This window comes from Bison bison, unplaced genomic scaffold, assembly GCF_000754665.1.
Source record: "Bison bison bison isolate TAMUID 2011002044 unplaced genomic scaffold, Bison_UMD1.0 scf7180017864503, whole genome shotgun sequence".
Taxonomy (NCBI): Eukaryota; Metazoa; Chordata; class Mammalia; order Artiodactyla; family Bovidae; genus Bison; species Bison bison.
In genome coordinates this window covers 5,406,238-5,420,019 of record NW_011495061.1, presented here as the reverse complement: position 1 = coordinate 5,420,019, position 13,782 = coordinate 5,406,238, and the positions used below count along the sequence as shown (strand labels likewise).

General features: G+C 46.9%; 1 protein-coding gene across 1 annotated transcript in view; it reads left to right on the top strand.

The window, feature by feature from the left end:
• TRIM66 (tripartite motif containing 66) overlaps window positions 1-13,782 on the top strand; it is a 50,724-nt gene that overhangs the window by 23,320 nt on the left and 13,622 nt on the right. The window contains 6 exon segments of the mRNA XM_010829374.1: window positions 292-406; window positions 944-1,090; window positions 3,495-3,612; window positions 5,017-5,615; window positions 5,618-5,920; window positions 7,617-7,778. Of these exon segments, the coding sequence (XP_010827676.1) occupies window positions 292-406; window positions 944-1,090; window positions 3,495-3,612; window positions 5,017-5,615; window positions 5,618-5,920; window positions 7,617-7,778 (1,444 nt within the window).

Here is a 13,782-nt window from a genome sequence, read left to right as displayed (position 1 = left end):
TGTGTGAACTGATGAGCTATTGACTTGACCTGGGGATGGACCTGTAGTTTGTTGAGAGAAAAATGAGTTGAACTTCGGGCCATTGGCCCACTTACATCAAGTGCGCTGGGTTGTACAAAGGGCAGGATGGATGGTGGAGGAAGGTTCTTATTTCTTTACATTTGGTGCCTGCCGGTCCCTGATTTCAGTAGAAAGCGTCCACATTGCAGGCTCTTACGTTTGCTGTCTGTAGGCTGTTGTAGGCCTGGAGGGAAGGGCTCACCATGCTGTGTTTCCTCCTGTTGTTTGCAGGATTTTTGAGGTGAAGCACCAGCACAGGAAGGTGGAAAACCAGATCAAAATGGCCAAGATGGTTCTGATGAATGAACTGAACAAACAGGCCAATGGGCTCATAGAGGAGTTGGAGGTATATGTGAACAGAGGGTTAGGTTCTGTACTCTCCTTGGGGCAGAAACCAGGCACATATCAAATATGTCTCATGGCTCAGAGATGCCTGAGCTAGAATTCAGATGTGCAATTTCCACAGCTCTCTGCTACTCCCTGTATCTTAAAATGTCCTGACTAATTTTGGGAAGTTGGCTCATTAAGGGCTTAGAAAATCAGATCAAACTCCCATTAATGCTGTGGCAGTAAGGCAATTGCCTTATTGGACTTTGTAGGTTTATGGCCTTGAACGAGTCATGAAACGAGCTATGCCCAAGAAATCTAGACATTCATTTCCTCAGTCATTTATTGCTTATTCCTATTTGCACTGTAAAATCTACCTACCCTTTCTCTCTCCCTCCCTCCGTCCCTCAGCAGCCATGTCCTCTTCTCAGGGCTGCAGTTTCATCTGATTCCATTTGTGTTTACACTAATGCACACAGGCCACTAGACTTCTCAAGCATGTGGTTTGCAGTCCAAGAATAGGACCAGGGACTCTGTCTTCTCTCTTTGTACCCAGGGCATCACTAATGAGAGGAAGCGGAAGCTGGAGCAGCAGTTACAGAGCATCATGGTTCTCAACCGCCAGTTTGAGCACGTGCAGAATTTCATTAACTGGGCTGTCTGCAGCAAAACCAGCATCCCTTTCCTTTTCAGCAAAGAGCTGGTAAGAAGAACTCCAACTCCTCAATCACTGACTTTGGGTTAGTAAGTGAAAACCATCTTTTACCAAACCTCACAGTGCAAAGGACCCCGGTGCTGGAATAGACCTGCCTTCCTCCAGGCAACTCAGCTAGGAAATTCTGTAGTTCTGCCTCAGGTCATGGATCCAGACATTAATACTAGAAGTGTGCTGGACATTCCCTAGGAAGTTGGGTTTAAATAGGGCCTAAGAGGAAAGGAGGAGTGGAGGATGACATTGAAGTGTTGGGCTTAAGAGATTGGTGATGCCCAGGAAAAGGAGCAGAACTTTTGAGAGTTGATGAGGTTTGTATTTGGATATTGCGAATCTAAGGGGCCTGTAGGGCATCTAAAGGGAGCTGTCCCAAATCTGTTTTGATAGATGGGTCTGGAAGTCAGAAGAAAAGTCAGGGTTAGAGAGAGAGAGAGAAAGATGTGTGAGTCCCTGGTATTTGGGTGGTATTGGAAAAGTATGTGAAGAAAGAAGAAAATAACAGATCTGGAACCCAGGGAAATGCCCTCATTTTCAGCACAGAGGAAGGAGATGAGTGAAGGAGATGAGAAGCAACCATCAGAAGTCAGCAGAGAAATAAGAGAATGTGGTGCACAAAACTTAACAGAGAGCTTCAAATTTTTAAGTGACCAATGTTATCATTGCTACATAGGTGATAGAGGATGAGTAGTGAAGAGAAACCTTGAGATCTCAGAATCAGGAGGCCCCTGGTATAAACTTTGAAAGACACTCCGGCAGCTTTTCTCTCCAGCAAAGTAGAAAGGTCAAAAGCTAGATGAGGGATTGAGGATGGGAGGTGAGGAAGTAGAGGAATTAGTGAAAAGCAGAGAAATAAGGTAGCTTGAAAAGGAGACAGTGTTGGGGATACTTTTTTAAAATAAGGAAAACATTTGCACATGTTTATTTGGGAGAAGAAGTTGAAGATAGAAGAAATGTGTGGTAGAGGGAGCATACTGGGAAAGCAGATGGAAGTGGGATCTAGAGTGAAATGGTTGACTTTAAACAAGAGGCGCTTCTTTTCTCTGAGATTGAAGGATGGGAAGATGTCAGTATAATGTAGTTAAGTCTGGAGATAGGAGGGATACAAGTTTGAGGGAATTTGCTTTCACCCTCTATGAAGTAAGCAGTGATAATCAGAGGGTTAGACATTGGGTAAATGACATTCAGGAGAGAAGTAAAGATTTTAAATAGTCATTAAGGACTTCCCTGTTGGCTCAGATGGTAAAGCATCTGCCTACAATGCGGGAGACCCAGGTTCAATCCCTGGGTCGGGAAGATCTCCTGGAGAAGGCAATGGTAACCCACTCCAGTATTCTTGCCTGGAAAATCCCATGGATGGTGGAACCTGGTAGGCTACAGTCCATGGGGTTACAAAGAGTCGGACACGACTGAGCGACTTCACTTTCACTTTCAAGGACCATGGAAGAGGAAACTGACAAGAAAGGAAATGACCAGAAGAAGGACTGAGGGGGGGCCCTGAGCATAATGATCAGTGAGGCGACCCCATGTAACATAGCTTTTGGGTGGCTGGGTTGATGCAAGGGCAGGCACTGATGGGAAGGGAATTAGGGCACTAGTGATGTGGTTACTTAAAGCAATGGAAAACTAGGATGGCCAGCTGGGCCAAGGGAGCAGGGCTTGATCAATGAGGTGGAAGAGCATGCTCAGGAAGAGCAAGAGCTATTGTGATCAGGGAGTAGGTTGTTGGAGTTTAAGGTCTTATAGGTAGAATGGTTCTAGATGGTGAAAATGGTCTAGGTCTGGTGACTGAACTGAAAAGAGAAGTGAAGGTGGTTTACATTAAAGAGCTCAAGGAAGTAAGAGGCTAAAATGTTGATTAGGACATTGGTTAATTAAATGTTAGCAGGGTAGTTGGATACTTGCCAAAGTCCTAGATAAATAGGAGAGTTTTAGTAATAAGAGATAGATGAAAAGGATGAGGGAAGAAGAGGGCAGTTGACTAGGATGGAAGGGAGTTTTACAAGTGGGTGGAAGGACAGCTCTGGGGAACTCAGAGAGTGTCTGCCCCCATGGACTTTTCAGTTGAGATTATGGTAGAATGAAGGGAGCACTCTTGAGAGGGTGCTGTCAGATGATATCCTGAGGGAGAATTAAAATCATCTGAGGCCTGGAAGAGATAAGAATGTAGGCTTTCCAAAAGCCTCAATAAGAGGAAGGGGATCAGTAGGGGCAGAGGGAGGGGGAGGAATGTGAAGATACTAAGGTGCAAGGAAGTGAGGGAGCACACTGGGGAGGAGCACAGGCTAAATAGCCATGACTCTGGGCCCTTCAGCCTGTCCAGTGAGTGAGGGTGAGGGAGTTCTCACTCTGGCACAAGATGCCCGAAGAAATGACCTTTGGTCATTGTTGTTGTCAGATTGTGTTTCAGATGCAGCGATTGCTGGAGACAAATTGCAACACAGACCCTGGCTCCCCTTGGAGTATCAGATTCACTTGGGAGCCTAACTTCTGGACCAAGCAGCTGGCTTCCCTAGGTGAGCCCAGGGCCTACTCTATGGGCCTTTGCATGATTGCTAAGAACACACTTAGACCATCTGCTCAACTCACTGGGTAGATCAGCATATGCCCATGAGAAAGCGCTCCCTGAGACTGCCAGCGGTCATGGAGTCATTCAGCAAACCTTTTCCTAGAGATGATGATGGTAGGGTTGGGGCGGGGGTGGGGAGAGCTGACAGCTTAAACAGCAATGGCAATATAGGACTTTTGTAAGAGGACCAGGTGAAATCTGAGTTTCCTATTTTACATGAACGTCCCTGTTCTGTTGGTTTCATTGCTAGAGGATGAGACAAGACAGTGGTCCTCCTCTCCAGAATGCTCTATGGCAGTGCAGGCGGACCTGTGTCTCCGAGTACAAGGGTATACATGTGTGTGGGCACAAACAGATATTTCAGCAACACAGAGAGAGGAGACAGACAGGCAATGTCACATACATCTTTTAGAGTTGAGATGTAAGAAGATAATTCATGACCTTGCACATTTTTCTTCCCTGCTGCAATAACTTGCTGGCGTTCAATATTTAGGCAGAATGTAGACAATTTGAAGTTGTGCCTATGTTGACAACCTAATGGTAGGTTTGTTAAACTAATGGCCAACTGCTGCCTTTATCTGGACTGATAATCTCATTGAAAGTGTTTTGAACTTGACAGAATAATAAATGATATTTAGGTTTATTTTCTGCTTCCCTTTCCCTTTTGATACAATTTCACAGACCTTTGGTGAGCACCTGCCCCACATTGGCCACTAAGTGACCAAAGGTGACCACCTGCCCTCAGGACACTTGGTTTTCCCCTACATAAGCCTCAGAGGAGCTGAAGAAGCCATTAGACTAAAACAGCAATAGCATCATCTTCTCATGCATGAGGGCCTTAGGGTCCTCAGACATCAGCACTGACTCTTGGCACTGACCTGGGGATGGAGCTTCCCCACTCTCCTCCACCCTGCTTGCCCAACATCTAGTTCTCCAGAACTGTATTTTGGGACTTTCCCATTTGTCCTGGGGATGAATCTCCTTTGCTACTTTTTAGTACACTCCCTCTTCTCCCCTCAGTGTTGATAGTTTTGGTCTGAGTCTTTCTTGGGTACTCTGTGAGGGAGCCCAGGTTTCCCTAGTGGGATACAAACAGAGTCAGGACTGAGCCTCTGGTAAAAGCTGAGCTGATTCCTCAAATGTTCCAGGCCCCCAGCACAGGTCTGTATAGTTTCTATTGCTGATATCATTCTAGACTGAGTTTTGGGGGTTAGGGATTGAATTTCTTAATCTCTGCCTCTGGTACAAGGTTGTTGAATGATATCCTTTGGCCCTGGAAGAGGGAGGTAGCAGGAGTAGGGGGAACAACTGCAGATCACCTTTGGAAACACTCTCTATTCTGAATTTTTAGGCTGTATAACTACTGAGGGTGGACAGCTGTCCCGGGCAGATACTCCTGCTTATGGAGGCTTACAGGGACCATCATCTTTTTACCAAAGCCACCAGTCCCCGGTGGCTCAGCAAGAGACTCTCAGCCATCCCTCGCACAAGTTCCAGTCTCCAGCAATCTGTTCCTCCTCCGTGTGCTGCTCCCACTGCTCCCCAGTCTCACCCTCCCTCAAAGGCCAGGTCCCCCCACCCAGCATACACCCGGTGCACAGCTTTAGGCAGCCCTCCGAGATGGTACCCCAACAGCTGGGCTCCCTGCAGTGCTCCATGCTGCTGCCCAGGGAGAAGGAACTGCCCTGCAATCCTCACCCGCCAAAGCTGCTTCAGCCCTGGCTGGAAACCCAGCCCCCTGCGGAGCCGGAGAGCACACCCCAGCGGCTGGGGCAGCAGCTGACTTCACAGCCCGTGTGCATCGTTCCCCCACAGGATGTTCAGCAAGGAGCCCATGCCCCGCCCACCCTGCAGACACCCTCCATCCAGGTGCAGTTTGGCCACCACCAGAAGCTGAAGCTCAGCCACTTTCAGCCACCGCCACAGCAGCAGCTGCCACTTCCACCCCCTCACCCCCTCCACCCCAACAGCAGCCACCCCCGCCTCTCCCACCATCTCAGCATCTGGCCTCTAGTCAGCACGAGAGCCCCCCGGGGCCCGCCTGTTCCCAGAACATGGACATAATGCACCACAAGTTTGAGCTGGAGGAAATGCAGAAGGACCTGGAGCTTCTCCTTCAGGCTCAACAGCCCAGCCTGCAGCTGAGTCAGACCAAATCGCCTCAGCATCTACAGCAAACCATCGTGGGGCAGATCAATTACATTGTGAGGCAACCGGCGCCCGTCCAGTCCCAGAGCCAAGAGGACACTGTGCAGGTGAGGTCAGGGTGGTACCACCTCCCTAGATTCTCCCTAGGAGAGCGTCAGGGACACAGCCTACCCCTCACAGTGTGGCACAGGAACAGTTTCTTCTTCTTAAGGTGGCCTTGAACTCAGCCCTCCCAATTCAAGACTGTCCTGGACTTCGCCTTCCATCTCAGGAAGGCTCCACTCCAGAGAGCACAGTACTTAGCCCCAACACAGATCCAGGCTCAATCCTGTCCCGAGTGGCCTGGCTTAGTCCTGTCCTCCTGGGTGACACTAGGGACCATGTCTGTTAATGGAACCTCCTGAGCTGTGCTGGACTCCAGTCAGTGCAGGGCAGAAGGGAGGCTGTCTCTTACCTTTGTAACCTCACTTCCTTTACTGTAACTTATGAATCCCAGCTGGGGGAAGGGGAGAGCTTAAGCATATCATTTGCCTAGAGATCATACAACATTGGGGGCTTCCCAGGTGGCATTAGTGGTAAAGAGCCCTCCTGCCAATGCCACGGGTTCGATCCCTGAGTTGGGAAGATTCCCTGGAGGAGGGCATGACAAATCACTCCAGTGTTCTTGCCTGGAGAATCACATGGACAGAGGAGCCTGGCAGTCTGTGGTTCATAGAGTCACAAAGAGTTGGACACGACCGAAGGGCACATGTATGCTCATAAAACATCGAGTGGGAGCCTGGTGGGCTGCCGTCTATGGGGTCACACAGAGTCGGACACGACTGAAGTGACAGCAGGGAGTGCCAAGACTTGGGTCCACGCCAGCTGACTCTGAATTGCCACGGAGGAGGCCTTGTTCTCTCCCTAGGAGGATGACTAAGGCTGCTCTTCTCTTTTCTCAGCTAAAAGCCAATTGGAGAGGTGCAGTTCGTACCTCTGGGATCTTTGCAGCACTCCACATCTTCATTCTTAATTCTTGCTTTTCGTGGTTTCCAACAGCTTCCTGTTCCAGACCCTTCCTCCTCTCCTTTCACTTTTTTCACAGTGAAATATATGTAACCACATTTATACCTTCAAAGCAGCTCTATAGACTTTTACTTTATTACAAAATATAAGGCTTAACATTTATGCTTCTGCACTGACAACTTCAATTTTATATTTATTTATTTGGCTGTGCTGCATAGCATGTAGGATCTTAGTTCCCCAACCAGGAATGGAACCCATGTCTCTTGCAATGGAAGGGCAGTTTCTTAACCGCTGGACCACCAGGGAAGTCCCTAAGCACTGACTTCAGATCATGCTTTAAATGTCTGCCTCTAAGGCTCAGTTCCTTATATAGAATAACTCTTACGATGGCAGAGAAGGGTCTAGGGTTTATAGAGGACCACAGCTCTATAAATGTAAGTCAAAACTGTTGTGATTGCTTAGGTAACTATGACAAAGTTAGCTCATGATTCTTGGTTTGAGTTCTATTCTAAGATGTCATATTAGGAACAGCTTAGATAAGAGTATCTTCCTGAAAAGATTTCAGGCCATCCACAGCGTGTAGGTGGTGATGGCAGTAGTGGGCAGCGCAGGTGGGCCTCAGCCTTTACCACCGAGGCTACTCTTTGTGGGAAATGAAAGTCACTCAGTTGTGTCCGACTCTTGTGACCCTGTGGACCGTAGCCCGCCAGGCTCCTCTGTGCATGGAATTTTCCAGGCAAGAAAACTGGAGTGGGTTGCCATTTCAGGACCCACCCAAGTTCTTAATTTTTCCTCCAGGCTGCAGATGAGCCCCCAGCACCTGAAGGCCCGAAGCCGACTCTCCCTCTTGACAAGAATACTGCTACTAACTTGCCCCAGGCATCTGGGGAGGAAACCCCTCACAGTGTCCCCCCACTGGACAGCGCCATCCAGCACTCCTCTCCGAATGTGGTGAGAAAGGTACAATTGGAGCCTGCTTTCCCTGATCATATGGGACCCACTGCCAGTCAAGACCCTGGGGACCTGGCTGAGGATGTCTGGGCGGGGGGAGGAGTGTCCCTGTCCCGTCCCTGGATGTTACACAGCCCTGACTCATGCCTTCTGTCCTAGTGAGTGAGCAAGGTCCTCCTCCACCCCATTGGCACTCCCCTGCACTTAAATTGGGAGCAGCTGGGCTTCATTTCCAGAGGAAGGGGAAAGGGAAGGAAAGCCAGTTTGTTGAACACTGACTGTGTACCTAGAACTGTGCTTGGTGCTCCACAGGGTGACTTCACTTAACCATCCCAATAGTTCTGTGAGGTGGGCATCCCCATTTTATAGCTAAGGAAACTCAGATCCAGGGGCCTACAGCTAATAGATAAAAGGGGCTAAGGTTTTATGTAAAATGAGACTCACAGCCTGAGCTTTTTCCTCTCTGCAATGAATGACAGTGGGGAAAGTGTTTTATGTGGTCCCACAATCCAGAGTTGGCTGGCTTTAGAATTCGAATTAATGGAATTCTGTGGGTGAGTGGTCTGCAGGGCTGACCTGCAGAGGTGGCTGAGTGTCTGAGGACACTGGGATGTTTTGAAGATAAGCTAACGAAGCTCTTCCTGTCTGTCCCCCTGTCTGCTTGGTGGACGGTTCATGGCAATAACCCAGAATCCTACAGCTCCTGGTTGACCTACTCTTACTCCTGTCTTTCATCTCTACCCCGGTCATCCTCTTAGCTGGAACCTCAGTGCTGTGCCTTCCCACCAGCCCTCCATGTGTCCCTTGGCCTGTTCCCCGTATCCTGTCCCTTCTCTGGTCTCGTCCCCTCCACCCTCCTGGAACTTCCTCTCAGCCTGTACCGGGAGCTCTGCCAGCTGTCCTGCACCCTCTGGCCTGCACTCTCAGCCCTGCAGCATCCCTTGGGTCTACAGTCCCAGTTTCACTAGTGGTTCTTTGTACCCACTACCCTCATCACGTTTCTCCCAGCAGCACCATTGCCATAGATCAGTCTACCTCAGTGATACCTGAGAAGAGAATTTTGAAAAGTAAGAGATGGCAAAATTGCAGTGTTACCTTAGAAATCCCTTGAAGTCTGGTACTAAAGGCCTTTTAGTTTGTGCCTAGCCTGCCCTATCCTTTTGAAAATGGCTTAGAGGCCCAAAAGATGCTATAAATTGGACCTGTGCGGCTCTTAGCAGTTTACATTCTTACACCTGAGGTAGATACCTATCTGTTCAACCATCCATCTATCCACCCATTTATTTATTCACTCAGTGATCAAAAAAATATGTTAACCTCCTACTGTGTGCCTCCTATTTTTATAGGTGTCAGGAACACAGTGATGAATAAGTAGTCTCACTTTGTACTGTATAGTCTAGTGGGAGAGAGTTAAACAAGCAGCAACCATGAAGTATGATAAAGTGCTGTGATAGTCAGTGGGGTGTATATAAGGGCATTGAACTCTTGGAGATTACTTCCTAGAGAACATGGTTTTAAGTTGAGATTTGTTTGAAAAATTAGGCTGGTGAAGGAGAGATGGAGGGGGAAGGCCAGAATAAATAGAGGGAATGGCTAGTAGGAAGGTCCAGAAGTGAGAGAAAGCCTGGGCTACTTAGGGGGTTTCAGATAATTTGACTTGGTAGGAACATGAGATGAACTAGATAATGGGAGTGCTTGAAACCAGAGTAGTTAGAAAGCTTTGTGAATTATGGTCTGAATTTGGGATTCAGTCTTGGGGGTTGGGAGGTGTGAATGAAGGATTACTAGCAAGGAGGATTACTAACATGGCTTGAATTAAAGTATAGAGAGATCACTTTAGTTACAGTAAGGGAGACCAAACTAGTACAGAGGAGAAATAGGAGAAGATGAATGAAATCAGGTAATGATGGGAAAGAAGAGGCAGCAAGGACCTCAAGAGATCAGATCCTAGGAGATTTTTGGACTTGGAGTCTGATTGGCAGTGGGAAGTGGGGGAAAGGACATCCAGGGTGTGTCTTGGTCCACTGAGTTGCCATTCATCTGAGATGGGAGCATGGGAAGAAAAGTACATTTGAGGGGAGGAAAAAGTCAAGTTTTGAATTGGTGGTGGTCTCCTCTGGAGGCTACGTTATAAGATGACTGGAAGACGGCTAACACTAGAGGGCAGTAGGGAGCATGGGGATTACCAGTGCCCAAATGGTAGTGGGAGCCACACTGAATATACTTCTGCTTATTTGATGGGTCTCAGTTCTGCTCCTCCACCCAGTAGAGAGGAAAGGAGGCAAGCCACATGCAAGCATAGCCTGTGCTACCTGGGTGGGTGGCCTGCAGGGTGCTCGGAGCCGCAAAGGGAGGGGCTGCTTTGCTCCTGCATGGCTGAAGGGTGGCAGTGGGGTTAATGAAGATCCTAGGATATCTAACTTTTCATCTGGAGCTGCCTCTGGCTGTTACCATGGACTTATGCAGAGGTGTGGAGGGGCCACGTGACCTGACTTTTTTCAGACATTTCATAGGCTTCTTTAAGGCTTGTACTCCCAGAATAAGGATCCTCAAGGTTGCCATCCAGGGGAACCTGGTCCAGAGGAACCTTTGGGTCTACTTGACTGAGCGAGGTACTGGTTATACACAAAGCTCCTGAAATAAGGAAAGGGGCTTTCTTTTTGAGGGAATTCATTGTCTTGAATCTGGGACTGGGCACCGTGTGGGATATGAAGGTCAAGTTTACCCAACAACATTCTAAACATCTTATCATTGATTTATAATACTTTGTATAGCATTTTATACTTTTTTTTCCATAGATTTTTATATGTATTTTTCTATTTTATCTCTTTGTTTATCCTAGCAATACTATGAGGAAGCCACTTTCTTATTCCCCTTTGAAAGATGTGGAAACTGAGACACAGAGAGATTAAGTGACCGCCTAAAAGTTAAACAGCCAACTATTGGCAAGGTTAGGCCCAGAGCACAGTTCCTGCCTCAGCCGTGGGTTCAATGACTAGGTTAAATTGCCTCTCTGTGCACTGCAGTGGGAGTAGTACTCACTGCTGGATTTTCCTATCTTCATACTCCCTGAAGTAGCCTGAGGCCTTGCTGGGGAGAAGTCTTAGGACCCATCCTAGTTGGGTCTTGACTAATCTTTATTTGGTAACGGCACTTAGCCCCCAGCCCACTTCTCGGTCTGTACTGGCTGGCAAGCGCCAGGGGAAGTCAGAAGTCCATCTGAGTGCACAGACGAGAGGAAACGGTGGCAGCAGGCACAGCTCTGTGTGTTCCACAGAGACCTACTCCTGCTCGGAGCCGCTTCGTGTCACTACAAGGAGGACTTTTGTTACAGCCAAGCAGCTGTGCACACGTACCTGGGAGATGGTCCTGAATGAGCTGATGGTGAAAACAGATTGCTGCTGCAAATGAGATGTGAAAGTTCTAGAATGGGTTCTGCAGTCTCTGGAGCATTTTATCCCACCACCTTCCGTGCCGCCAGCAGAATGTTTTTGTGTGAACTTGGACATTTGTCTGTCAGCTGCTGTTGTCTAAGATTTCTAATCTTGGTTCAGCCACTTTGAAAAAAGGTGGTGAAGAAAGACAACTTTACAACAGAACCCTTTAAATACCAAGGGAAACTGGAAGACATTTCAGTGGCTTCGTTTCATACTTCTGAACTAGTCGACTGCTGAAAAATACACACACTCCTTTTGTCAGCCCTCATGGAATCAAGGCTGTAGGTATCACAGAGAGCTCTAACTGAACCCCAGTTCCCCTGCAAGAGGGGCCTCTGTTCTGCTCATAGCAGGGCCCCAGATCTTCAGAGGACTTTGAGGCCACCAAGTTATTGCTTACAGCTTCAGTGGAGTCTGGGATATATTGTCAGCAAATGATGCAGAAGTATTTGACATTCCTGTGGTCGGGATTAAGAGTGGTGCAGAAGAGTGGAGGATCATGAACCTGATGAATAGCATTGATGCCTTTATTGAAGCATTTTGATGCCTGGGCTCTTGACTTGATTCTTAAAACTCAGTGAGATTTACATTCACCTGTAGAGGAGGAAGTTCAAGCCCAGAGATGGAAAATAATTTGCTTAAATGCATATTCTAAACCTTGACATAAGTGAGGAAAAAGTAGGCACCCTGCCTTCACAGTCTCCAAATACATGGCTATAGACCAGGTCATGGGTTCTCATCCATGTCCTTTCCAAAAGCAACTGTCTTTTCCTTGCAGCCTGGCACTGACAGCTTTTGTTCAGAATGCTTCCAGGGCCTGATAAGGCTTTCTTATGGCCCAGGCTGTGACCCATTGACAGGGCAGAACTGTATAGAGATGTGCACGCTGTCCCACATAGGAATCGAGCCAAACACTCCCCAGGTCTGGCTCCGTGAATTTTATACTCTTTAGGAAGCCTATCTCCTTCCTTCTGTCCTGATTTCATTCACAGACCAAACCTAAGATCTTTGTCTAGGTCTCCTGGTTCACGAGAAAATAGGCTCTTGCTCCTAGACCTTTAAATTTCCTTAACCCAGCCCGAGAAAAATACCTCTGGCCTAGTTCTTCCACATGTCCAAAATTTGGATTGTAAAGGTTCCACTCATTCTAGCCTTCACTTCCGATTCACTGGACTCCACTTTTTCCTTTGCTCTTCCTTCAGCCTCAGACCCTGATCCTCTTTGTTTTGTTTGTTTGTTTGTTTTTTCCATCTTCTTGGAGCATCAGGGCACTGGGTACTCTTCAGTTCTTCTCTCTTCACCATCCATAATTGTTTTCCCATTTGACACCCATTGGTTAGCGGATATCAACATAGTTACATCTGTAGCAACAACCTTACTTCATAAAAGAATTTTTCATTGAGCTGGCAGGACACTTACTATCAGCAAGAGCAACTTTCCTATTAAAAATCAACTTGTGAAACCACTGGCAGGAAAAGTTAGTTCCCCACTCAGCTATCTGATTCAGTTGTGTCAAGATCTACCGCTGTTAAAGCAGTCTACTTAATCTGAAGCTGTTGAAACACTCAAATATTCCAAAGATTTAGTTCACAAATCTATTTACATGCATCCTTATCTCCTTACCTATTTCCTTCAGCCAAGGTGAAGGCCTTCAATGTGTTTCCAAAAGACAACTCACAAGTCGTTGGTCTCTTCTCCTACTGTACCTGTACGTGGTGGTCAGTCTTTGACAAATTTAACTCCTAGGATCAAAACCTGAAACCAGAAGTAAGCAAGCAAAGCTTCAAAACAGCAGCAAGAATAGTTGTCACAAACCTCACACATTATACTCTGTATGAGACTATAAGCCCAATTTAGTCAACTTGATCTAGCAAGCTTAGTTATATGGTTTTCTTTGGAAATTTTTAGTTTTTCTATATATAGCAGTAAGCAGAGTAGAAGCAGGGAATTAGGACTTCTATAATGGCAGCTAACAACAGGAGAGAAGACAAGAAACCACCTGGAAAAGTGCCATGATGTGATGTCATTCACGGAAAGGACTAGCTAAACCCTACTATATTCTTAGAAGTTCCCTAAAGCACTGATGAACTACAGAATACCCCAGCAATAGAGATTCATCAGAATTCTTTTACATCACTAAGAAATGGTCTCATTTGGCCTCAGGTACTCTGTTTAGTAAGGCAGGGTAGTGTGCAAAGCATTTTAGAAGTACTATCCTTCAAAATAATATTTTAAAGTCAATTGCATTTTGTTATTGAAAGATGTATGTTTCAGATATCTGGAAAATTGATTTCTGTGAAACACTACTCTATCTGTGCTACTTTATCCCCAGCAATATTATCTTGCTGTACAAACTTGAAATTTATATTAAACTCAGGGTATGTGCACCAGGTGTCTGCTTATTGACTTCTCAATCACGTCGTACTAGAGCACTAGCTTTCTACCTAGTGGCACAAAATCAAGACCAGCCAGCAGGTTTCTGAGGCTAGGCCCAGTCTTGGATTCTTTATTGAGCTTGGAAAATTTGGGTACTCACTCTGTGTCTCAATTTCCCTTCCTGTTAAAATGAAAGAACA